The sequence below is a fragment of the Oncorhynchus masou genome, unplaced genomic scaffold (genome assembly GCF_036934945.1).
Source record: "Oncorhynchus masou masou isolate Uvic2021 unplaced genomic scaffold, UVic_Omas_1.1 unplaced_scaffold_2251, whole genome shotgun sequence".
NCBI classification, from domain to species: domain Eukaryota; kingdom Metazoa; phylum Chordata; class Actinopteri; order Salmoniformes; family Salmonidae; genus Oncorhynchus; species Oncorhynchus masou.
In genome coordinates, this window is record NW_027008723.1 from 20,001 (window position 1) to 46,292 (window position 26,292).

At 45.1% G+C, this 26,292-nt stretch overlaps 1 protein-coding gene and 1 long non-coding RNA gene across 2 annotated transcripts; both read left to right on the plus strand.

The window, feature by feature from the left end:
• The first annotated feature begins 999 nt into the window (after positions 1-999).
• LOC135533155 (uncharacterized) lies at positions 1,000-2,040 on the plus strand. The gene is made up of 3 exons (XR_010454454.1): positions 1,000-1,047; positions 1,249-1,371; positions 1,834-2,040. It is a non-coding gene; the product is annotated as an uncharacterized LOC135533155 (long non-coding RNA).
• A 3,808-nt stretch (positions 2,041-5,848) lies between these two features.
• LOC135533154 (uncharacterized) lies at positions 5,849-20,070 on the plus strand. The gene is made up of 7 exons (XM_064960560.1): positions 5,849-5,927; positions 13,178-13,378; positions 15,276-15,573; positions 16,846-16,937; positions 17,411-17,550; positions 18,117-18,221; positions 18,438-20,070. The coding sequence occupies exons 2-7, from the start codon at positions 13,249-13,251 to the stop codon at positions 18,519-18,521; spliced, it is 849 nt and encodes a 282-aa protein (XP_064816632.1). The 5' UTR covers positions 5,849-5,927; positions 13,178-13,248; the 3' UTR covers positions 18,522-20,070.
• The last annotated feature ends 6,222 nt before the right edge of the window (positions 20,071-26,292 follow it).

The following is a 26,292-nucleotide window of genomic DNA, read 5'->3' on the forward strand; positions in this document are numbered from 1 at the left end:
CTTCCAGATCTGCCAGTCAGCCAGACTCTTCCAGATCTGCCAGTCAGCCAGACTCTTCCACATCTGCCAGTCAGCCAGACTCTTCCAGATCTGCCAATCAGCCAGACTCTTCCAGATCTGCCAGTCAGCCAGACTCTTCCAGATCTGCCAGTCAGCCAGACTCTTCCAGATCTGCTAGTCAACCAGACTCTTCCAGATCTGCCAGTCAGCCAGACTCTTCCAGATCTGCCAGTCAGCCAGACTCTTCCAGATCTGCCAGTCAGCCAGACTCTTCCAGATCTGCCAGTCAGCCAGACTCTTCCAGATCTGCCAGTCAGCCAGACTCTTCCAGATCTGCCAGTCAGCCAGACTCTTCCAGATCTGCCAGTCAGCCAGACTCTTCCAGATCTGCTAGTCAACCAGACTCTTCCAGATCTGCCAGTCAGCCAGACTCTTCCAGATCTGCCAGTCAGCCAGACTCTTCCAGATCTGCCAGTCAGCCAGACACCTGATGAGACGTACCTCATGATCAACTACAGAATGTCACATGACTGTCACCTGATGAGAGGTGCCTCGTGATGAACTCTAGAATGTCACATGACTGTCACCTGATGAGAGGTGCCACATGATGAACTACAGAATGTCACATGACTGTCACCGGATGAGAGGTGCCTCATGATGAACTACAGAATGTCACATGACTGTCACCGGATGAGAGGTGCCTCATGATGAACTACAGAATGTCACATGACTGGTACCGGATGAGATGGGCCTCATGATGAACTACAGAATGTCACATGACTGTCACCTGATGAGAGGTGCCTCATGATGAACTACAGAATGTCACATGACTGTCACCGGATGAGAGGGACCACATGATGAACTACAGAATGTCACATGACTGTCACCTGATGAGAGGTGCCACATGATGAACTCTAGAATGTCACATGACTGGTACCGGATGAGAGGTGACACATGATGAACTCTAGAATGTCACATGACTGTCACCAGATGAGAGGTGCCACATGATGAACTACAGAATGTCACATGACTGTCACCTGATGAGAGGTGACTCATGATGAACTCTACACCTGTACAGGCTTCCTTGATAATATGGAATGTTTGTCTCAACTCTTCCTCCTTTAAAATCTCTCCTTGTTTTTTAGAACGGCATTGATCTTGTGTTTATTCTACACATTAATGTCTTAAGTATGTCACATGACTCACCTGATGAGAGCGGAAATTCACAGCGTTTTGTTTATTTTCCAGGAAAGATGGCATGTCATTCATTCATGGATGTGTCACCTTAACAATGCCCCTTTTTCTAAGAACCAAGTTCAGGAGGAAGCAGAATAAATTGAGATTGAGATGATGGGAAACTACAATGAGTTGGTATTTATCAAAAACCCTTCCTTATAAATGTGAAAGTCACTAAAGCCTACTCTTTGAATAAATGTAATTTTCTTCCAACATTGGATGTTGCCCTTACAACACTGAGTTCACTTCACACAGACTCCCAGAACATCACCGTGTGATAATGAAGTGATGAGGTGTGTTTAGATGATTGTCTGGCTCTGAAATCCACTGACCAGTAGATGGGGCTATAGCAGGAGAAGCCAGAATCCAGCTCTGTGTACCAGCTACAGGAAAGTAGGCTGCATGTTTCTGACAAAGTGTCTTTGTGTACGTTCCACACCTTATCGTGTCTTAAGACTGTCAGATTAGCTGTCAACTGATGAGAGGTGACATTCATAGAGTTTGTACTTCCTTCTCTTGAACTGTGTCTGAACGATGATGAATATGACCTTGGGAATGTCACCTCGGCTCAGCCTTTCACCTGTACTGTCATTCTAGATGATTGACGTCTGTAGTTTCCACCTGCGACTCAGCCCTCCTGGCCGGACCGTATATAAGAGATCACACAGGTTGAGGACTCCACATCACCGAGACTTCTACTACCACAGGTTCATACTGACCTACAGAGCCTCTGCTGTGACCATCATCCACACATCAGACCACCGTCCAGACAGACGGAGACATCTGAGACGCCGGCAGAAGCAGACCGAGGTATGGAGGAGAGCAAATAAGTATTTAAGACTTTGGTATGCTTTTATGGGCTTTAACCTCTCTATATCTCTGTCTCTCTCTCGGTCTCTCTCTCTGTCTCTCTCTGTCTCTCTCTCTCTCTCTCTCTCTGTCTCTCTCTCTCTCTCTCTCTGTCTCTCTCTCTCTTTCTCTCTCTCTCTCTCTCTCTCTCTCTCTCTCTCTCTCTCTCTCGTCTCTCTCTCTCTCGTCCTCTCTCTCCTCTCTCTCTCTCTCTATATATCTCTCCCCTCTCTCTCTCTCTCTCTCTCTCTCTGTCTCTCACTCTATCTCTCTGTCTCTCTCTCTCGGTCTCTCTCTCTCTGTCTCTCTCTGTCTCTCTCTCTCTCTCTCTGTCTCTCTCTCTCTGTCTCTCTCTCTCTCTCTCTCTCTCTCTCTCTCTCTCTCTCTCTCTCTCTCTCTCTCTCTCTCTCGTCTCTCTCTCTCCTCTCTCTCTCTCTCTCTCTCTATATATATATCTCTCCCCTCTCAATTCAATTCAAGGGGCTTTATTGGCATGGGAAACATGTGTTAACATTGCCAAAGCAAGTAAGGTATATAATATATAAAGTGAAATAAACAATAAAAATTAACAGTAGACATCACACATACAGAAGTTTCAAAACAATAAAGACATTACAAATGTCATATTATATATATATACAGTGTTTTTACAATGTGCAAATGGTAAAGGACACAAGATAAAATAAATAAGCATAGATATGTGTTGTATTTACAATGGTGCGTGTTCTTCACTGGTTGCCCTTTTCTCGTGGCAACAGGTCACAAATCTTGCTGCTCTGATGGCACACTGTGGAATTTCACCCAGTAGATATGGGAGTTTTTCAAAATTGGATTTGTTTTCGAATTCTTTGTGGATCTGTGTAATCTGAGGGAAATATGTCTCTCTAATATGGTGATACATTGGGCAGGAGGTTAGGAAGTGCAGCTCAGTTTCCACCTCATTTTGTGGGCAGTGAGCACATAGCCTGTCTTCTCTTGAGAGCCATGTCTGCCTACGGCGGCCTTTCTCAATAGCAAGGCTATGCTCGCTGAGTCTGTACATAGTCAAAGCTTTCCTTAATTTTGGGTCAGTCACAGTGGTCAGGTATTCTGCCGCTGTGTACTCTCTGTGTAGGGCCAAATAGCATTCTAGTTTGCTCTGTTTTTTGTTAATTCTTTCCAATGTGTCAAGTAATTATCTTTTTGTTTTCTCATGATTTGGTTGGGTCTAATTGTGCTGCTGTCATGGGGCTCTGTAGGGTGTGTTTGTGAACAGAGCCCCAGGACCAGCTTGCTTAGGGGACTCTTCTCCAGGTTCATCTCTCTGTAGGTGATGGCTTTGTTGTGGAAGGTTTGGGAATCGCTTCCTTTTAGGTGGTTATAGAATTTAACTGCTCTTTTCTGGATTTTGATAATTAGTGGGTATCGGCCTAATTCTGCTCTGCATGCATTATTTGGTGTTCTCGTTGTACACTGAGGATATTTTTGCAGAATTCTGCGTGCAGAGTCTCAATTTGGTGTTTGTCCCATTTTGTGAAGTCTTGGTTGGTGAGCGGACCCCAGACCTCACAACCATAAAGGGCAATGGGCTCTATGACTGATTCAAGTATTTTTAGCCAAATCCTAATTGGTATGTTGAAATTTATGTTCCTTTTGATGGCATAGAATGCCCTTCTTGCCTTGTCTCTCAGATCGTTCACAGCTTTGTGGAAGTTACCTGTGGCGCTGATGTTTAGGCCAAGGTATGTATAGTTTTTGTGTGCTCTAGGGCAACAGTGTCTAGATGGAATTTGTATTTGTGGTCCTGGTGACTGGACCTTTTTGGAACACCATAATTTTGGTCTTACTGAGATTTACTGTCAGGGCCCAGGTCTGACAGAATCTGTGCATAAGATCTAGGTGCTGCTGTAGGCCCTCCTTGGTTGGTGACAGAAGCACCAGATCATCAGCAAACAGCAGACATTTGACTTCAGATTCTAGTAGGGTGAGGCCGGGTGCTGCAGACTTTTCTAGTGCCCGCCAGTTCGTTGATATATATGTTGAAGAGGGTGGGGCTTAAGCTGCATCCCTGTCTAACCCCACGACCCTGTGTGAAGAAATGTGTGTGTTTATTGCCAATTTTAACCGCACACTTGTTGTTTGTGTACATGGATTTTATGATGTCGTATGTTTTACCCCCAACACCACTTTCCATCAGTTTGTATAGCAGACCCTCATGCCAAATTGAGTCGAAGGTTTTTTTGAAATCAACAAAGCATGAGAAGACTTTGCCTTTGTTTTGGTTTGTTTGGTTGTCAATTAGGGTGTGCAGGGTGAATACATGGTCTGTTGTACGGTAGTTTGGTAAAAAGCCAATTTGACATTTGCTCAGTACATTGTTTTCATTGAGGAAGTGTACGAGTCTGCTGTTAATGATAATGCAGAGGATTTTCCCAAGGTTACTGTTGACGCATATTCCACGGTAGTTATTGGGGTCAAATTTGTCTCCATTTTTGTGGATTGGGGTGATCAGTCCTTGGTTCCAAATATTGGGGAAGATGCCAGAGCTAAGGATGATGTTAAAGAGTTTTAGTATAGCCAATTGGAATTTGTTGTCTGTATATTTGATCATTTCATTGAGGATACCATCAACACCACAGGCCTTTTTGGGTTTGAGGGTTTTTATTTTGTCCTGTAACTCATTCAATGTTATTGGAGAATCCAGTGGGTTCTGGTAGTCTTTAATAGTTGATTCTAAGATCTGTATTTGATCATGTATATGTTTTTGCTCTTTATTCTTTGTTATAGAGCCAAAAAGATTGGAGAAGTGGTTTACCCATACATCTCCATTTTGGATAGATAATTCTTCGTGTTGTTGTTTGTTTAGTGTTTTCCAATTTTCCCAGAAGTGGTTAGAGTCTATGGATTCTTCAATTACATTGAGCTGATTTCTGACATGCTGTTCCTTCTTTTCCGTAGTGTATTTCTGTATTGTTTTAGTGATTCACCATAGTGAAGGCGTAGACTCAGGTTTTCCGGGTCTCTATGTTTTTGGTTGGACAGGTTTCTCAATTTCTTTCTTAGAATTTTGCATTCTTCATCAAACCATTTGTCATTGTTGTTAATTTTCTTCGGTTTTCTATTTGAGATTTTTAGATTTGATAGGGAAGCTGAGAGGTCAAATATACTGTTAAGATTTTCTACTGCCAAGTTTACACCTTCACTATTACAGTGGAACGTTTTACCCAGGAAATTGTCTAAAAGAGATTGAATTTGTTGTTGCCTAATTGTTTTTTGGTAGGTTTCCAAACTGCATTCCTTCCATCTATAGCATTTCTTAATGTTACTCAGTTCCTTTGGCTTTGATGCCTCATGATTGAGTATTGCTCTGTTTATTGCTCTGATTGAGTATTGCTCTCTCTCTCTCTCTCTCTCTCTCTCTCTGTCTCTCTCTCTATCTCTCTGTCTCTCTCTCTCTGTCTCTCTCTCTCTGTCTCTCTCTCCTCTCTCTCCTCTCTCTCTCTCTCTCTCTCTCTCTTTCTCCTCTCTCTCCTCTCTGTCTCTCTCTCTGTCTCTCTCTCCTCTCTCTCTCTCTCTCTCCTCTCTCTCTCTCTCTCTCTCTTTCTCTCTCTCTCTCTCTCTCTCTCTCTCTCTCTCTCTCTCTCTCTCCTCTCTCTCTCCTCTCTCTCTCTCTCTCTCTCTCTCTCTCTCTCTCTCTCTCTCTCTCTCTCTCTCTCTCTCTCTCTCTCTCTCTCTCCTCTCTCTCTCCTCTCTCTCTCTCTCTCTCCTCGCTCTCTCCCTCTGCAGCCTTTACAGGAGCAGTGGTAGGCTTTCGGACAGATAACACCAGGGGACAGTGGTTCTTCAAGTCTGACCCACTTCAGGTAAGATTCTCTTTCATCAAAATGTTTTTTCTTTCCATATGTTTCAGAGGGACGTCAATAAATATGTCTTGTCATAAATCTGGACATGTTAAAAGATTTCTAGTCAGGTTGTTTAACTTGCCTAACTGTGGTGAGAAGGTCATTCCATGATGACATGTACTGTACCTTGACATACACTGGAACCTGGACACACACACCAGACAATTACAGGTCACTCACACTGAGGGCAGCGCAGAGCAGAGAAGGTGTTTCTGTTCTGTTTCTGTGTGTGTTTCAGTGGGTTTCTGTGTGTGTGTAAGGCCAATTTCAAGTTTTCATAACAATCGGTAATCGGCCATTTTGGACACCGATTATGGCCGATTGAACTCCAAGAAGAGACTGCGTGGCAGGCTGACTACCCGTCAGCAAGGAGCCAGGCTAAGTCGCAAGCTATCTTATAAAAAACAATCAATCTTAACATAATAACTAGTTAATAACTAGTTAACTACACATGGTTGATCTAGCTTGTCCTGCATTGTGTATAATCGATGCGGTGCCTGTTCATTTACCATCAAATCACAGCCGACTTCGCCAAACGGGTGATTTAAGAAGCACATTCGCGAAAAAAGCACTTTCGTTGCACCAACGTGTACCTAGCCATAAACCTCAACGCCTTTCTTGAAATCAATACTCAAGTATATATTTTTTAACATGCATATTTAGTTGATATTGCCTGCTAACATGAATTTCTTTGAACAAGGGAAATTGTTTCACGTCTCTTGCGTTCTGTGCGACAGAGTCGGGGTATATGCAGCAGTTTGGGCCGTCTGGCTCGTTGCAAACTGTGGGAAGACCATCTTCCTGACAAAGACCATAATTCATTTGCCAGAATTATACATAATTATGACATAAAGGTGAAGGTTGTACAATGTAACAGCAATATTTAGACTTATGGATGCCACCCGTTAGATAAAATACGGAACAGTTACGTATTTCACTGAATGAATAAATGTTTTGTTTTCGAAATGATAGTTTCCGGATTTGGTAGGCAGCAGCAGGCTCGTAAGCATTCATTCAAACAGCACTTTTCTGCATTTGCCAGCAGCTCTTCGCTGTGCTTCAAGCATTGAACTATTTATGACTTCAAGCCTATCGACTCCCGAGATTAGGGTGGCAATACTATGGGGCCTATAAGAACATCTAATAGTCAAAGGTATATGAACTACAAATGGTATAGAGAGAAATAGTCCTATAATCCCTATAATAACTATAACCTAAAACTTCTTACCTGGGAATATTGAAGCCTCATGTTAAAAGGAACCACCAGCTTTCATATGTTCTCATGTTCTGAGCCAGGATCTTAAACTTTAGCTTTTTCACATGGCACATATTGCACTTTTACTTTCTTCTCGAACACTTTGTTTTTGCATTATTTAAACCAAATTTAACGAGAACCCCTGTCTATTCCCTTAGGGTCCTGGTTAACATGAGACCCCCTGTCTATTCCCTTAGGGTTCTGATTAACATGAGACCCCCTGTCTATTCCCTTAGGGCTCTGGTTAACATGAGACCCCTGTCTATTCCCTTAGGGCTCTGGTTAACTTGAGACCACTGTCTATTCCCTTAGGGCTCTGGTTAACATGAGACCCCCTGTCTATTCCATTAGTGCTCTGGTTAACATTAGACCCCCTGTCTGTTCCCTTAGTTCTCTGGTTAACATGAGACCCCCTGTCTATTCCCTTAGGGCTCTGGTTAGCATGAGACCCCTGTCTATTCCCTTAAGGCTCTGGTTAACATGAGACCCCCTGTCTATTCCCTTAGGGCGCTGGTTAACCTGAGACCCCCTGTCTATTCCCTTAAGGCTCTGGTTAACATGAGACCCCCTGTCTATTCCCTTAGGGCTCTGGTAAACATGAGACCCCCTGTCTATTCCCTTAGGGCTCTGGTTAACATGAGACCCCCTGTCTATTCCATTAGGGCGCTGGTTAACATGAGACCCCCTGTCTATTCCCTTAGGGCTCTGGTTAACATGAGACCCCCTGTCTATTCCCTTAGGGCGCTGGTTAACATGAGACCCCCTGTCTATTCCCTTGGGGCTCTGGTTAACATGAGACCCCCTGTCTATTCCATTAGGGCTCTGGTTAACATGAGACCCCCTGTCTCATGTTGTGACTAACTCAGCCACCAGAATATTGTTTTCCCATTAAGATGAAAAAGCTGATCAAGCAGCACCTCTTCTGACAGCGGTACGGCCGGACTCCATAAACAACCCAGAATACATGTGACGGGAATACCAGAGAGAGATGGGCAGAACAGACAAATGAAGAACCCCAAGCCCAGCGGCTCTCACCCCCCCTGAGCACCCCCCCTGTCAGCCACCCTGATAGCCCTTCTGACAACCCCCCCACACCCACTGAGGACAAACACAAGACACAGATTGTACTACTTATGGACTCAAATGGGAAATATATAGAAGAAAAAAACTTTTTCCCAAACACAGTGTGTCTAAACTCTGGTGTCCAAACACCCAGAGCGCCATAGACCTTCTGTCTGAGGCCAAACTAGGCTCACCCAGCCACATAATAATACACACAGGCACAAACGACCTGAGGGCCCAGCAGGAAAGAGTGGCCACAGCACTGAAGGGAGTGATTGAAAAGGCTTCTTCTACTTTCCCCAACGCACAAGTGGTTATCTCCACCCTGCTACCACGAAAAGACTTCCACCCTGCCACAATACAGCGGGTAAACGCAAGTATTTCCTGTGACTGTGCCTCAAAACCAAACGTTTTCCTGGCCCACCACTCCACCCTGGACTTGAACAGCCTCTATGACCAGGTCCACCTCTACAAGGCAGCAGTGCCCATCTTTGCCCGAACTCTAAAGGACATCGCTCTCAAACGTATCCCCAACACTTCACACAGGAGCAACAGATCAATAGACACCCCACCCAGACCAGCGAGACACCCTCCCAGACCTGCAGGACCCCCCTGGACCTACACATAGAGGACCCACGCCAAGAGGAATTACATCCAGACCACCGCACACCCAGACACATCCACACCCCTACCCCAACCAATCAACACCCCCCCACGTCAATCATGCACACACCCCATTTAGGCCCACTCAGATCAGACCTATGCCACTCCTGCCCACCCCATGCACCCCACCTCCGCAAAGAGGGCCTCAACATGGAAGCCACACATACGCCCAGGTAGTGAGCGGGCAAACAGTCCCAACCCCCACTCTCACACTCGCCCAAGCCAATGGCATGTACCAGATGCTCAGCAGGCTCTGCTCACACTTACTGGCCTGAGGCCAAACCACGACCAACAACATTGGACACTTTATGGAACAAAAGCCTTTACTATTTCATCCTGGAATATCCAAGGCCTGAGGTCATCTGCCTTTGGCCTGAAGAGCAGAAACCCAGACTTCACCAAAGAAATCGGTAATACAGACATTGTCATCCTGCAAGAAACCTGGTATAGAGGAGACAGACCCACTGGATGCCCTCTAGGTTACAGAGAGCTGGTAGTCCCATCCACCAAACTACCAGGTGTGAAACAGGGAAGGGACTCAGGGGGTATGCTAATTTGGTATAGAGCAGACCTAACTCACTCCATTAAATTAATCAAAACAGGAACATTCTACATTTGGCTAGAAATTCAAAAGGAAATTATCCTAACAGAGAAAAATGTCCTCCTGTGTGCTACCTATATCCCCCCACTAGAATCCCCATATTTTAATGAAGACAACTTCTCCATCCTGGAGGGGGAAATCAACCATTTCCAGGCCCAGGGACATGTACTAGTCTGTGGTGACCTAAATGCCAGAACCGGACAAGAACCTGACACCCTCAGCACACAGGGGGACAAACACCTGCCTGGAGGTGACAGCATCCCCTCCCCCGTATGCCCCCTAGGCACAACTATGACAACATAACCAACAAAAACGGGTCACAACTCCTGCAGCTCTGTCGCACGCTGGGTATGTACATAGTCAATGGTAGGCTTCGAGGGGACTCCTATGGTAGGTACACCTATAGCTCATCTCTTGGCAGTAGTACTGTAGACTACTTTATCACTGACCTCAACCCAGAGTCTCTCAGAGCGTTCACAGTCAGCCCACTGACACCCCTATCAGACCACAGCAAAATCACAGTCTACCTAAACAGAGCAATACTCAATCATGAGGCATCAAAGCCAAAGGAACTGAGTAACATTAAGAAATGCTATAGATGGAAGGAATGCAGTTTGGAAACCTACCAAAAAACAATTAGGCAACAACAAATTCAATCCCTTTTAGACAATTTCCTGGGTAAAACGTTCCACTGTAATAGTGAAGGTGTAAACTTGGCAGTAGAAAATCTTAACAGTATATTTGACCTCTCAGCTTCCCTATCAAATCTAAAAATCTCAAATAGAAAACCGAAGAAAATTAACAACAATGACAAATGGTTTGATGAAGAATGCAAAATTCTAAGAAAGAAATTGAGAAACCTGTCCAACCAAAAACATAGAGACCCGGAAAACCTGAGTCTACGCCTTCACTATGGTGAATCACTAAAACAATACAGAAATACACTACGGAAAAAGAAGGAACAGCATGTCAGAAATCAGCTCAATGTAATTGAAGAATCCATAGACTCTAACCACTTCTGGGAAAATTGGAAAACACTAAACAAACAACAACACGAAGAATTATCTATCCAAAATGGAGATGTATGGGTAAACCACTTCTCCAATCTTTTTGGCTCTATAACAAAGAATAAAGAGCAAAAACATATACATGATCAAATACAGATCTTAGAATCAACTATTAAAGACTACCAGAACCCACTGGATTCTCCAATAACATTGAATGAGTTACAGGACAAAATAAAAACCCTCCAACCCAAAAAGGCCTGTGGTGTTGATGGTATCCTCAATGAAATGATCAAATATACAGACAACAAATTCCAATTGGCTATACTAAAACTCTTTAACATCATCCTTAGCTCTGGCATCTTCCCCAATATTTGGAACCAAGGACTGATCACCCCAATCCACAAAAATGGAGATAAATTTGACCCCAATAACTACCGTGGAATATGCGTCAACAGTAACCTTGGGAAAATCCTCTGCATTATCATTAACAGCAGACTCGTACACTTCCTCAATGAAAACAATGTACTGAGCAAATGTCAAATTGGCTTTTTACCAAATTACCGTACAACAGACCATGTATTCACCCTGCACACCCTAATTGACAACCAAACAAACCAAAACAAAGGCAAAGTCTTCTCATGCTTTGTTGATTTCAAAAAAGCCTTCGACTCAATTTGGCATGAGGGTCTGCTATACAAACTGATGGAAAGTGGTGTTGGGGGTAAACATACGACATCATAAAATCCATGTACACAAACAACAAGTGTGCGGTTAAAATTGGCAAAAAACACACACATTTCTTCACACAGGGTCGTGGGGTTAGACAGGGATGCAGCTTAAGCCCCACCCTCTTCAACATATATATCAACGAACTGGGCGGGCACTAGAAAAGTCTGCAGCACCCGGCCTCACCCTACTAGAATCTGAAGTCAAATGTCTGCTGTTTGCTGATGATCTGGTGCTTCTGTCACCAACCAAGGAGGGCCTACAGCAGCACCTAGATCTTATGCACAGATTCTGTCAGACCTGGGCCCTGACAGTAAATCTCAGTAAGACCAAAATAATGGTGTTCCAAAAAAGGTCCAGTCACCAGGACCACAAATACAAATTCCATCTAGACACTGTTGCCCTAGAGCACACAAAAAACTATACATACCTTGGCCTAAACATCAGCGCCACAGGTAACTTCCACAAAGCTGTGAACGATCTGAGAGACAAGGCAAGAAGGGCATTCTATGCCATCAAAAGGAACATAAATTTCAACATACCAATTAGGATTTGGCTAAAAATACTTGAATCAGTCATAGAGCCCATTGCCCTTTATGGTTGTGAGGTCTGGGGTCCGCTCACCAACCAAGACTTCACAAAATGGGACAAACACCAAATTGAGACACTGCACGCAGAATTCTGCAAAAATATCCTCAGTGTACAACGTAGAACACCAAATAATGCATGCAGAGCAGAATTAGGCCGATACCCACTAATTATCAAAATCCAGAAAAGAGCAGTTAAATTCTATAACCACCTAAAAGGAAGCGATTCCCAAACCTTCCACAACAAAGCCATCACCTACAGAGAGATGAACCTGGAGAAGAGTCCCTAAGCAAGCTGGTCCTGGGGCTCTGTTCACAAACACACCCTACAGAGCCCCATGACAGCAGCACAATTAGACCCAACCAAATCATGAGAAAACAAAAGATATTTACTTGACACACTGGAAAGAATTAACAAAAAAACAGAGCAAACTAGAATGCTATTTGGCCCTACACAGAGAGTACACAGCGGCAGAATACCTGACCACTGTGACTGACCCAAAATTAAGGAAAGCTTTGACTATGTACAGACTCAGCGAGCATAGCCTTGCTATTGAGAAAGGCCGACGTAGGCAGACATGGCTCTCAAGAGAAGACAGGCTATGTGCTCACTGCCCACAAAATGAGGTGGAAACTGAGCTGCACTTCCTAACCTCCTGCCCAATGTATGACCATATTAGAGAGACATATTTCCCTCAGATTACACAGATCCACAAAGAATTCGAAAACAAATCCAATTTTGAAAAACTCCCATATCTACTGGGTGAAATTCCACAGTGTGCCATCAGAGCAGCAAGATTTGTGACCTGTTGCCACGAGAAAAGGGCAACCAGTGAAGAACACGCACCATTGTAAATACAACACATATCTATGCTTATTTATTTTATCTTGTGTCCTTTACCATTTGCACATTGTAAAAACACTGTATATATATATATATATAATATGACATTTGTAATGTCTTTATTGTTTTGAAACTTCTGTATGTGTGATGTCTACTGTTAATTTTTATTGTTTATTTCACTTTATATATTATATACCTTACTTGCTTTGGCAATGTTAACACATGTTTCCCATGCCAATAAAGCCCCTTGAATTGAATTGAATTGAATTGAAAGAGAGAGAGAGAGAGAGAGAGAGAGAGAGAGTGAGAGAGAGAGAGAGGGAGAGGGAGAGGGAGAGAGGGAGAGAGAGAGAAGCTGAGGTTTAAGAAGATAAACAGAAATACCTATGTTAGGACGACTGTTTATGGCCTGGGCACAACTAAAAGACACACTCCCTTTGTCTCTCTGTTCTCCCTCTCTTTCCAGGTTATAAAAACAGCCTTCACCCAGTGGAGTTGACACAGTCAGGACTGGCGTGTACAGCAGCCAACCCAGAGATGAGTGTGTCAACGTGTCAGATGAAGGAGCGTTACAACCAGCAGGGATTCCTCTCTGCTGTACCGGTCCTAGACGACACAGAGCTGAGGGAGGCCAGACAGGCCTTCAACCACCTGGAGAGAGAGTTCGGTGAGTGGAGGGGGACGAGGAGGAGGAGGGGGGTTAAGGTTAGAGGTCAATACATCTGTAATATCACCATGATTATGGTTTTATTTTATTTTACCTTTATGTAACTAGGCAAGTTCATATTTTCAATGATGGCCTAGGAACAGAAGGTTAACAGCCTTGTTCGTTCAACCTTTTATGGTTAAACATGTCCTTTTAATGGAATCTGTTGAATGTTAACTTCATCTGTCTATCTCTATTGAATTACATCTAACTCTGTCAATCTGTATTGAATTATATCTAACTCTGTCTATCTGTATTGAATTATATCTAACTCTGTCTATCTGTATTGAGTATATCTATCTCTGTCTATCTGTATTGAATTACATCTAGCTCTGTCTATCTGTATTGGATGATATCTACCTTTGTCTATCTGTATTGGATGATATCTACCTTTGTCTATCTGTATTGAATTATATCTAACTCTGTCTACCTGTATTGACCATTTCTACCTCTGTCTACCTGTATTGAATGATATCAACCTGCATTGAATGATATCTACCTGTATTGAACATATCTACCCGTGTATACCTGTATTGAATGATATCAACCTGCATTGAATGATATCTACCTGTATTGAACATATATACCCTTGTATACCTGTATTGAATGATATCTACCTGTATTGAACATATCTACCTGTGTCTACCTGTATTGAATGATATCAACCTGCATTGAATGATATCTACCTGTATTGAACATATATACCCTTGTATACCTGTATTGAACATATCTACCTGTGTCTACCTGTATTGAATGATATCGACCTGTCTCTACATGTGTTGAATTACATCTAACTCTGTCTATGTGTATTGAATTACACCTAATTCTGTCTACCTGTATTGAATCACATCTAACTCTGACTATCTGTATTGAATTACATCGAACTCTGTCTATCTGTATTAAATTACATCTAAATCTGTCTACCTGTATTGAATATATCTAACTATGTCTATCTGTATTGAATTACATCTAACTCTGTCTACCTGTATTGAACATATCTACCTCTGTCTATCCACTGGATGTCATAAGGTGAATTCACCAATTTGTAAGTCGCTCTGGATAAGAGCGTCTGCCAAATGACTTAAATGTAAATGTAATGTAATGTCTATCAGTATTGAATTACATCTAACTCTGTCTACCTGTATTGACCATTTCTACCTCTGTCTACCTGTATTGAATGATATCTACCTGTATTGAATGATATCTACCTGTATTGAATGATATCTACCTGCATTGAATTATATCTACCTGTATTGAATGGTATCTACCTGTTTTGAAATATATCTTTCTGTATTGAATGATATCTATCTGTATTGAATGATATCTAACTGTATTGAATGGTATCTACTTGTATTGAATTATATCTATCTGTATTGAATGATATCTATATGTATCTACCTGTAATGAATGATATCTACCTGTGTCTAGCTGTAATGAATGATATCTATCTGTATTGAATGATATCTACCTGTTTTCAATGATATATATCTGTATTGAATGATATATACCTGTTTTCAATGATATCTACCTGTATTGAATGATATCTACTTGTATTGAATTATATCTATCTGTATTGAATGATATCTATCTGTATTGAATGATATCTACCTGTTTTCAATGATATCTATCTGTATTGAATGATATCTACCTGTTTTCAATGATATCTACCTGTATTGAATGATATCTACCTTTGTATACCTGTAATGAATTATATGTACCTGCATTGAATGATATCTACCTGTATTGTGTGATATCTACCTGTATTGAATGATATCTTCCTGTATTGAATGACATCTACCTGTATTGAATGATAGCTACCTGTATTGACTGATATCTACCTGTGTCTACCTGACTTCAGGTGAGGAGTATACCCAGTACAGTCTCCACAATGTGCACCTGAAGTACCCCTGGGTGATGGGCCTGGCCAAACACCCCCACATCCTACAGGTGGTACAGTCCATCCTGGGCTCTGATGTCATCCTGCTAGACTCACGCTTCATCTGCAAGTACCCAACAACCCCCACACCCCACCCCACAGCCACACAGGCAGGAAATGATGCCATCACTCTGACCAGTGAGGAGGAAGTGAGGTCATCAGAGAAGGACCAGCAGAGTGAGACTGGACTGCCCTTCGTGGCCTGGCACCAGGATATGAGGTGAGTACATCACTAATACTTCCACAGTTACATTACTATTACAATACTAATACTACTGTCAGTTACAAGTATCTCAAAAATAGTAAAATACTACTACAGTACTACTACCGCTACCAATACTGCTTGTAGTACTGTTACTACAACTACTACATCACTACTGCTACTATCGCTACTAGTACTACAACTACAATACTACAGCTACTACTACCACAATATTACTACAATATTACTACTACTACTACACCAGTCCTACTACTACAGTACAACTACTACAACTACAATACTACAGCTACTACTACCACAACACTACTACAATACTACTACTACTACACCACTCCTACTACTACAGTACAACTACTACAACTACAATACTACAGCTACTACTACCACAATACTACTACAATATTACTACTACTACACCATTCCTACTACTACAGTACAACTACTACAACTACAATGCTACAGCTACTACTACCACAACACTACTACAATATTACTACTGCTACACCATTCCTACTACTACAGTACAACTACTACAACTACAATACTACAGCTACTATTACCACAATACTACTACAATACTACTACTACTACACCACTCCTACTACTACAGTACAACTACAATACTACAGCTACTACTACCACAACACTACTACAATATTACTACTGCTACACCACTCCTACTACTACAGTACAACTACTACAACTACAATACTACAGCTACTACTACCACAATACTACTACGATACTACTACTGCTACACCACTCCTACTACTACAGTACAACTACTACAACTACAATACTACAGCTACTACTACCACAATAGTACTACAATACTACTACTGCTACACCACTCCTACTACTACAGTACAACTACTACAACTACAATACTACAGCTACTACTACCACAATACTACTACGATACTACTACTGCTACACCACTCCTACTACTACAGTACAACTACTACAACTACAATACTACAGCTACTACTACCACAATACTACTACAATACTACTACTGCTACACCACTCCTACTACTACAGTACAACTACTACAACTACAATACTACAGCTACTACTACCACAATACTACTACGATACTACTACTGCTACACCACTCCTACTACTACAGTACAACTACTACAACTACAATACTACAGCTACTACTACCACAATAGTACTACAATACTACTACTGCTACACCACTCCTACTACTACAGTACGTTTTGAGTAATAACAAGTATTTACTCAGCAGCTGTCTGATTGCACCAGGTACTGGGGAATAGCTGGGGGTCCAGTCCTGTCGGTGTGGCTGGCTCTAGATGATTCACTGGCAGAAAACGGAGCCCTGAAGGTCATCCCAGGTACTGCAGCTCCCCTGACCACCTAAAACTCACCAAATTATTTTGTTTCCAGAAACGGCCAGTTCAGTTCTAATTGGTGCCACAACAAGATAAATAAATACTTAAATGTCTCCTCAAAATATGTATCTGCATTTAGCCAGGTACAGTTAATGCTCTGAAAGCCTCTTTCTGTCATTCTAGCAGGAAATGACTGCAGCAAATGACTGTGATAAGATGTCCTTTCATAGACAAACAGAAGACGAGAGTCTGTGTGGTTAGTAAAGTGTTCACTCTCCTCTCCTCTCCTCTCCTCTCCTCTCTCCTCTCCTCTCCTCTCCTCTCCTCTCCTCTCCTCTCCTCTCCTCTCCTCTCTTCCCCTCTCCTCTCCTCTCCTCTCCTCTCCTCTCTTCCCCTCTCCTCTCCTCTCCTCTCCTCTCTTCCCCTCTCCTCTCCTCTCCTCTCCTCTCCCCCTCCCCTCCCCCCCCCTCCTCCAGGAAGCCACTGCTCTGGCATGCTGCCCCACCAACTCGCCTCCCGCCCCGGAAACATGCTGTCAGTCAACCAGGAGATCCCTGAGGAGCTGGTGCAAACGGATAGCGCTCTACTCTGCCCCCTGCTGGCTGGGCAGATGTCTGTAAGTCACACTGCCCCACTACTCGGGGTTCTTGTCTTTTTAAGAAAAACAAATGTCAGCAAACAGACATTCTGTATTACAGTGAGCTTCCCATCCCAGGTCCTACTGGGCATTCTGTATTACAGGGAGCTTCCCATCCCAAGTCCTACTAGACATTCTGTATTACAGGGAGCTTCCCATCCCAGGTCCTACTGGGCATTCTGTATTACAGGGAGCTTCCCATCCCAAGTCCTACTAGACATTCTGTATTACAGGGAGCTTCCCATCCCAGGTCCTACTGGGCATTCTGTATTACAGTGAGCTTCCCATCCCAAGTCCTACTAGACATTCTGTATTACAGGGAGCTTCCCATCCCAAGTCCTACTGGGCATTCTGTATTACAGGGAGCTTCCCATCCCAGGTCCTACTAGACATTCTGTATTACAGGGAGCTTCCCATCCTAAGTCCTACTGGGCATTCTGTATTACAGGGAAATACACTCTATTCTCTATTCTTCTACAACAACAATAAGAATAATAAGGTGCAATTGGTGATTGTGATTTGATGTTGATGGTTAACCCAATCAGATCCATGATGGGTTCCTGGTCCACGCCAGTGACCCCAACACATCCCAGAAGAGACGCTGTGGCTTCGTGATCCGATACGTCCCTACCTGTGCCTACCCTATACAGGTGAGAACTACTGTAGATATATCTCTACCTGTATCTACCCTATACAGGTGAGAACTACTGCAGATATGTCTCTACCTGTATCTACCCTGTACTTGTGAGAACTGCTGTAGATATGTCTCTACCTGTGTCTACCCTATACAGGTGAGAACTACTGTAGATATGTCTCTACCTGTGTCTACCCTATGTTTCTCTCAATCTCTCTCTCTCTCTCTGCAGGACCCAGACCGTCCCAGGCGTTTCCATGCTACAGTGATGGCCAGTGGATCAGACCAGTTCAGTCACTTCTCCACCTTGCTGTGATGAGCCTTACAGCACAACTTCAACCATATCCATAGAGATCCCATTACTGTATTACTGTCTGATACTTAGAGGAACCTCATGATACTGTGTTCACCTTGATGACTTACTGCTGTGTTCACCTTGATGACTTACTATATGTTTTATGATATAAAATGCTAACCTTCCCTGTTATTGTAATGGTGAGAGGTTAGTATGTCTTGGGGGTATGATATAAAATGCTAACCTCCCCTGTTATTGTAATGGTGAGAAGTTAGCATGTCTTGGGGTATGAGATAAAATGCTAACCTCCCCTGTTATTGTAATGGTGAGAGGTTAGCATGTCTTGGGGGTATGATATAAAATGCTAACCTCCACTGTTATTGTAATGGTGAGAGGTTAGCATGTCTTGGAGGTATGATATAAAATGCTAACCTCCCCTGTTATTGTAATGGTGAGAGGTTAGCATGTCTTGGGGTATGATATAAAATGCTAACCTCCACTGTTATTGTAATGGTGAGAGGTTAGCATGTCTTGGAGGTATGATATAAAATGCTAACCTCCCCTGTTATTGTAATGGTGAGAGGTTAGCATGTCTTGGTGGTATGATATAAAATGCTAACCTCTGTTTTCGGGGTATGATGTGTGAATTTAACTTTTTTACTTTCTCCCTCGTCATTATTAATTCAGGACTATATGTTGTCATGGTAACGTCCATGTAGAAGTGTTTAGAACCGTACAGCATGTGTCACTGTCCCAATACCGGTGGAGCTCACAGTATCCGGGTTGGACTGGGTTGGACTGGGTCGGGCTGGGTTGGACTGGGTTGGACTGGGTCGGGCTGGGTCTCATGTTTCTGTACAGTGAACCAGAATGGCCCATAGGGCAGGAGTCCATCTCCTGTTTCTGTAGAGTGAACCAGAAATGGCCCATAGTGCAGGAGTCCATCTCCTGTTTCTGTAGAGTGAACCAGAATGGCCCGTAGGGCAGGAGTCCATCTCCTGTTTCTGGAGAGTGGACCAGAACGGCCCGTAGGGCAGGAGTCCATCTCCTGTTTCTGTAGAGTGAACCAGAATGGCCCGTAAGGCAGGAGTCCATCTCCTGTTTCTGTAGAGTGAACCAGAACGGCCCGTAGGGCAGGAGTCCATCTCCTGTTTCTGTAGAGTGAACCAGAACGGCCCGTAGGGCAGGAGTCCATCTCCTGTTTCTGTAGAGTGGACCAGAACGGCCCGTAGGGCAGGAGACCATCTCCTGTTTCTGTAGAGTGAACCAGAACGGCCTGTAGGGCAGGAGTCCATCTCCTGTTTCTGTAGAGTGAACCAGAATGGCCCGTAGGGCAGGAGTTCATCTCCTGTTTCTGTAGAGTGAACCAGAACGGCCCGTAGGGCAGGAGACCATCTCCTGTTTCTGTAGAGTGAACCAGAACGGCCCGTAGGGCAGGAGTCCATCTCCTGTTTCTGTAGAGTGAACCAGAACGGCCCGTAGGGTAGGAGTCCATCTCCTGTTTCTGTAGAGTGAACCAGAACGGCCCGTAGGGCAGGAGTTCATCTCCTGTTTCTGTAGAGTGAACCAGAACGGCCCGTAGGGCAGGAGTTCATCTCCTGTTTCTGTAGAGTGGACCAGAACGGCCCATAGGGTAGGAGTCCATCTCCTGTTTCTGTAGAGTGAACCAGAACGGCCCGTAGGGTAGGAGTCCATCTCCTGTTTCTGTAGAGTGAACCAGAACGGCCCGTAGGGCAGGAGTTCATCTCCTGTTTCTGTAGAGTGAACCAGAACGGCCCGTAGGGCAGGAGTTCATCTCCTGTTTCTGTAGAGTGGACCAGAACGGCCCATAGGGTAGGAGTCCATCTCCTGTTTCTGTAGAGTGAACCAGAACGGCCCATAGGGTAGGAGTCCATCTCCTGTTTCTGTAGAGTGAACAAAAAGGCAAGCCACTCTGAAGGTGACCTGAGCTGACCTGGAGTCCATCTCCTGTTTTAGTGCATTGATAATGATAATAATTACATGTATAAAATGTGAAAGGAGGACAAATTAAATGCTGTATGAACATGTAAGCTAATGTATCCTGGACGTCATGCTATGTTACCTCTTCATTTGTCTTATTGTGATTTACGTGTTGAATAAACCATCTCACTATACACTGGCATCTTTCTCTGTGGAACTTGGTGGGCATTACTTTGTAAGTCACAGCAAACTATGTTTCATTTGTAAAAAATTCTGGGATTGGGATTTTAACCAGTTGAATGAAAGGGCAAAATGTATATTTCCACCTAAATAAACTTCCCCAAACATCATTATTTTTCATGAGGAGGCTACAAACAATAACGGGTCGTGCTGCTTAGCTTTAGAAAGGGCTGGAAATCCCCTTCCTGGTTAAAATAGTTAGAAATGGCTGATGTACATTGTACAAATATTATGAAAATCATAGATTTTTTCAGATTCAACAAAACTGGGGCAATAGGGCTTGAAATGACGGATATTATTTCTAAATATAGTAACAATCAAATGATAAACGACTTACTAAAGTTTTCACATTTCTTATAACTAAAATAAACATGATCTTACTTAGTGACAGTACAATATTAGCGCATAACAAATTCTTCAGTGTTAAATCAACAGGCTTCTGAGTGGAGCAGCGGTCTAAGGCACTGCTGTAACACAACAGGCTGTGATTGGGAGTCCCATAGGGCGGCACACAATTGGCCCAGCATCGCCCGGGTTTGGCCGGTGTAGACCGTCATTGTAATTAAGTATTTGTTCTTAACTGACTTGCCTAGTTCACTTGAACCCTAACAGTGTTACATTTAAAATTGGACCAGTGTCTTACGGTCCAAACTTTTGAGTGTTAAATTAACACTGTCCTCTGTGCTGATGCTGTTACACTTTGTCAGTGTTAGGGCATTAACACTTTCAGTGTCATGCAATAACACCTCATGTAGTAGTTTTAACACCAGGAAGTGTTTATTGTTTACCCCAATGGAGTTCTACAATAACACCTCATATAGTAGTTTTAAACACTACATCAAGAGGTCCGTATTTCTTGACAAGGTCAATGTTGAGTTAAGGATATTACAAACTACACTCACAAGTCTTTATTGCTACATGCTCTTATGTAAACATTTAAGACATCAGAACCAGCAGCAGACATTATAACATGTAAATTAGCGCAAGCATAGACCAGTTAAACTGATACAACACTGCCTCTCACGGGTGGCCAAAAATAACAATTTGAAAGCCATGCCCCCAATAAGGTACACCTCAAGTATAATTTCCCGGTGTGCATTGCCTTTTCCAGTGAATTGTAGAGTTACCACTGATCTGTATGTGTCAGTGATAGTGATAGAGACATGTATGTTGAATTTGCTAATGTTCAGTCCTGTGGACTTCACCAAGTGAGTTCCTAATGTAGGCAAATGTTATCAATAAAATGTAACCGTTAATGATAATACATCACATACACTGAGTGTACAAAATATTAAGAACACCTACTCTTTCCATGACAAATCACATCAAATCAATTCACATTTTATTTATTACATACACATGGTTAGTGCTAAATACGGCTGCTAGAATCCCTGACTGGAACCAAAACATTTGATCATATTACTCCAGTAATAGCCTCCATACACTGGCTACCTGTAAGGCAAGGGCTGATTTCAAGATTTTACTGCTAACCTACAAAGCGGGTTGAGTGGGTTGAGTCACTGATGTGATCTTCCTGTCTGGGTTGGCGCCCCCCCTTGGGTTGTGCCGTGGCGGAGGTCTTTGTGGGCTATACTCGGCCTTGTCTCTGGATGGTAAGTTGGTGGTTGAAGATATCCCTGTGTTGGGGCTGTCCTTTGGCAAAGTGGGTGGGGTTATATCCTTCCTGTTTGGCCCTCTCCTGTCCGGGTGTGTCCTCAGATGGGGCCACAGTGTCTCCTGACCCCTCCTGTCTCAGCCTCCAGTTATGTTGCAGTAGTTTATGTGTCGGGGGGCTAGGGTCAGTTTGTTATATCTGGAGTACTTCACCTGTCCTATCCGGTGTCCTGTGTGAATTTACTATGCTCTCTCTAATTCTCTCTTTCTCTCTTTCTTTCTCTCTCTCGGAGGACCTGAGCCCTAGGACCATGCCTCAGGACTACCTGACATGATGACTCCTTGCTGTCCCCAGTTCACCTGGCCGTGCTGCTGCTCCAGTTTCAACTGTTCTGCCTGTGATTATTATTAGTGGACCATGCTGGTCATTTATGAACATTTGAACATCTTGGCCATGTTCTGTTTTAATCTCCACCCGGCACAGCCAGAAGAGGACTGGCCACCCCAACATAGCCTGGTTCCTCTCTAGGTTTCTTCCTAGGTTTTGGCCTTTCGAGGGAGTTTTTCCTAGCCACCGTGCTTCTACACCTGCATTGCTTGCTGTTTGGGGTTTTAGGCTGGGTTTCTGTACAGCACTTTGAGATATCAGCTGATGTACGAAGGGCTATATAATGATTTGATTTGATTTGACCCCAGACTGGATGCATTGTATGATAAACTGAGAGAAACTGGCGGGAAAAGAGCTGAGCACAGAACTCAGATCTACTGCAGCAGGTAACTGATTGTAAACTACATCAACCCACATCCAGCGTGCTCACACCTGCTGGCAAAACTATGTGGAGATATGGGATCAGAGCAGTGGCAATTTTAGCATGTATATCTTGGTGCTCCCCCCAAAAAAAAATGTGGGATGCATGCCAGCACAGCCTCTACACCACAAAACACTAAACAATACATGAATTGCACTATAACGGTGACCAACGGTGCCCACAAACTGTTAGGGCCAATACCTTACCACTGTTACACCTGGTTATCAGCAGAGTCCCAACACCTTACCACTGTTACACCTGGTTATCAACAGACTCCCAACACCTTACCACTGTTACAGCTGGTTATCAGCAGAGTCCCAACACCTTACCACTGTTACACCTGGTTATCAACAGACTCCCAACACCTTACCACTGTTACACCTGGTTATCAACAGAGTCCCAACAGCAGAGTCCCAACACCTTACCACTGTTACACCTGGTTATCAGCAGAGTCCCAACACCTTACCACTGTTACACCTGCTTATCAACAAAGTCCCAACACCTTACCACTGTTACACCTGGTTATCAACAGACTCCCAACACCTTACCACTGTTACACCTGGTTATCAACAGACTCCCAACACATTACCACTGTTACACCTGGTTATCAGCAGAGTCCGAAAAGCAGAGTCCCAACACCTTACCACTGTTACACCTGGTTATCAACAAAGTCCCAACACCTTACTACTGTTACACCTGGTTATCAACAGAGTCCCAACACCTTACCACTGTTACACCTGGTTATCAACAAAGTCCCAACACCTTACTAATGTTACACCTGGTTATCAGCAGAGTCCCAACACCTTACCACTGTTACACCTGGTTATCAGCAGAGTCCCAACACCTTACCACGGTTACACCTGGTTATCAACAGACTCCCAACACCTTACCACTGTTACACTGAACCCCAGGTGACTGAGCCCCCAGGTGACTGAACCCCAGGTGACTGAGCCCCAGGTGACTGAACCCCAGGTGACTGAGCCCCAGGTGACTCTGCTCCCAGGTGACTGAGCCCCAGGTGACTGAGCCCCCAGGTGACTGAGCCCCAGGTGACTGTGCACCCAGGTTACTGAGCCCCCAGGTGACTGAGCCCCCAGGTGCCTGAGCCCCAGGTGACTGAGCCCCCAGGTGACTGAGCCCCCAGGTTACTGAGCCCCCAGGTGACTGAGCCCCAGGTGACTGAGCCCCCAGGTGACTGAGCCCCCAGGTTACTGAGCCCCCAGGTGACTGAGCCCCAGGTGACTGAGCCCCCAGGTTACTGAGCCCCCAGGTGACTGAGCCCCAGGTGACTGAGCCCCCAGATGACTGAGCCCAAGGTGACTGAGCCCCCAGGTGACTGAGCCCCAGGTGACTGAGCCCCAGGTTACTGAGCCCCCCAGGTGACTGAGCCCCAGGTGACTGAGCCCCCAGATGACTGAGCCCCAGGTGACTGAGCCCCAGGTTACTGAGCCCCCAGATGACTGAGCCCCAGGTGACTGAGCCCCAGGTGACTGAGCCCCCAGATGACTGAGCCCCCAGGTGACTGAGCCCCCAGGTGACTGAGCCCCAGGTGACTGAGCCCCCAGGTGACTGAGCCCCCAGGTGACTGAGTCCCAGGTTACTGAGCCCAAGGTGACTGAGCCCCCAGGTGACTGAGCCCCAGGTGACTGAGCCCCCAGGTTACTGAGCCCCCAGGTGACTGAGCCCCAGGTGACTGAGCCCCCAGATGACTGAGCCCCAGGTGACTGAGCCCCCAGGTGACTGAGCCCCCAGATGACTGGAGCCCCAGGTGACTGAGCCCCAGGTGACTGAGCCCCCAGGTGACTGAGCCCCAGGTGACTGAGCCCCCAGGTGACTGAGCCCCCAGGTGACTGAGCCCCCAGGTGACTGAGCCCCCAGATGACTGAGCCCCAGGTGACTGAGCCCCAGGTGACTGAGCCCCCAGGTGACTGAGCCCCAGGTGACTGAGCCCCAGGTGACTGAGCCCCCAGGTGACTGAGCCCCAGGTGACTGAACCCCCAGGGTGACTGAGCCCCCAGGTGACTGGAGCCCCCAGGTGACTGAGCCCCAGATGACTGAGCCCCGGTGACTGAGCCCCAGGTGACTGAGCCCCAGGTGACTGAACCCCCAGGTGACTGAGCCCCCAGGTGACTGAACCCCCAGGTGACTGAGCCCCCAGGTGACTGAGCCCCCAGGTGACTGAGCCCCAGGTGACTGAGCCCCCAGGTGACTGAGCCCCCAGGTGACTGAGCCCCCAGGTGACTGAGCCCCCAGGTGACTGAGCCCCAGATGACTGAGCCCCGGTGACTGAGCCCCAGATGACTGAGCCCCAGGTGACTGAGCCCCCAGATGACTGAGCCACAGGTGACTGAGCCCCAGGTGACTGAGCCCCCAGGTGACTGAGCCCCAGGTGACTGAGCCCCCAGATGACTGAGCCCAAGGTGACTGAGCCCCCAGGTGACTGAGCCCCAGGTGACTGAGCCCCAGGTGACTGAGCCCCCAGATGACTGAGCCCCCAGGTGACTGAGCCCCCAGGTGACTGAGCCCCAGGTGACTGAGCCCCCAGGTGACTGAGCCCCCAGATGACTGAGCCCCCAGGTGACTGAGCCCCCAGGTGACTGAGCCCCAGGTGACTGAGCCCCCAGGTGACTGAGCCCCCGGGTGACTGAGCCCCCAGGTGACAGAGCCCCCAGATGACTGAGCCCCCAGGTGACTGAGCCCCAGATGACTGAGCCCCCAGGTGACTGAGCCCCCGGGTGACTGAGCCCCCAGGTGACAGAGCCCCCAGATGACTGAGCCCCCAGGTGACTGAGCCCCCAGGTGACTGAGCCCCAGGTGACTGAGCCCCCAGGTGACTGAGCCCCCGGGTGACTGAGCCCCCAGGTGACTGAGCCCCCAGGTGACTGAGCCTCATTCAGCCTCATTTACTGCCTTTAAAAAAAACATAGCAGATATGACTGACTTGCTTCAACAAATGTGGTTTCTACTGACAATTGAGATGTACAAACTATGGCAAAAGGCTTCGACAAGCGGATAAGAGGCAATCCGAAATTTCGATGAAGACATTAATGAGCGAGCGATGACGGACGTAGTCAATATAACTATTTGTTCAGCACTTTGAAATGTACAGCGACTGCACAAAGAGCAAGAAGGTAGAAAACATCAAGACATCACGCAAAGCAGCCACAACTGTCATTAAGAGTGTCCAC

What these genes read in the sequence shown, in the direction of transcription:
- LOC135533154 (XM_064960560.1), top strand. Translation starts at nt 13,249, where the DNA reads ATGAGTGTGTCAACGTGTCAGATGAAGGAGCGTTACAACCAGCAGGGA. An exon ending in TGCTGGCTGGGCAGATGTCT is followed by an intron (nt 17,551 to 18,116) that starts GTAAGTCACACT and finishes TAACCCAATCAG; the next exon opens with ATCCATGATGGGTTCCTGGT. An exon ending in CCTGTGCCTACCCTATACAG is followed by an intron (nt 18,222 to 18,437) that starts GTGAGAACTACT and finishes CTCTCTCTGCAG; the next exon opens with GACCCAGACCGTCCCAGGCG.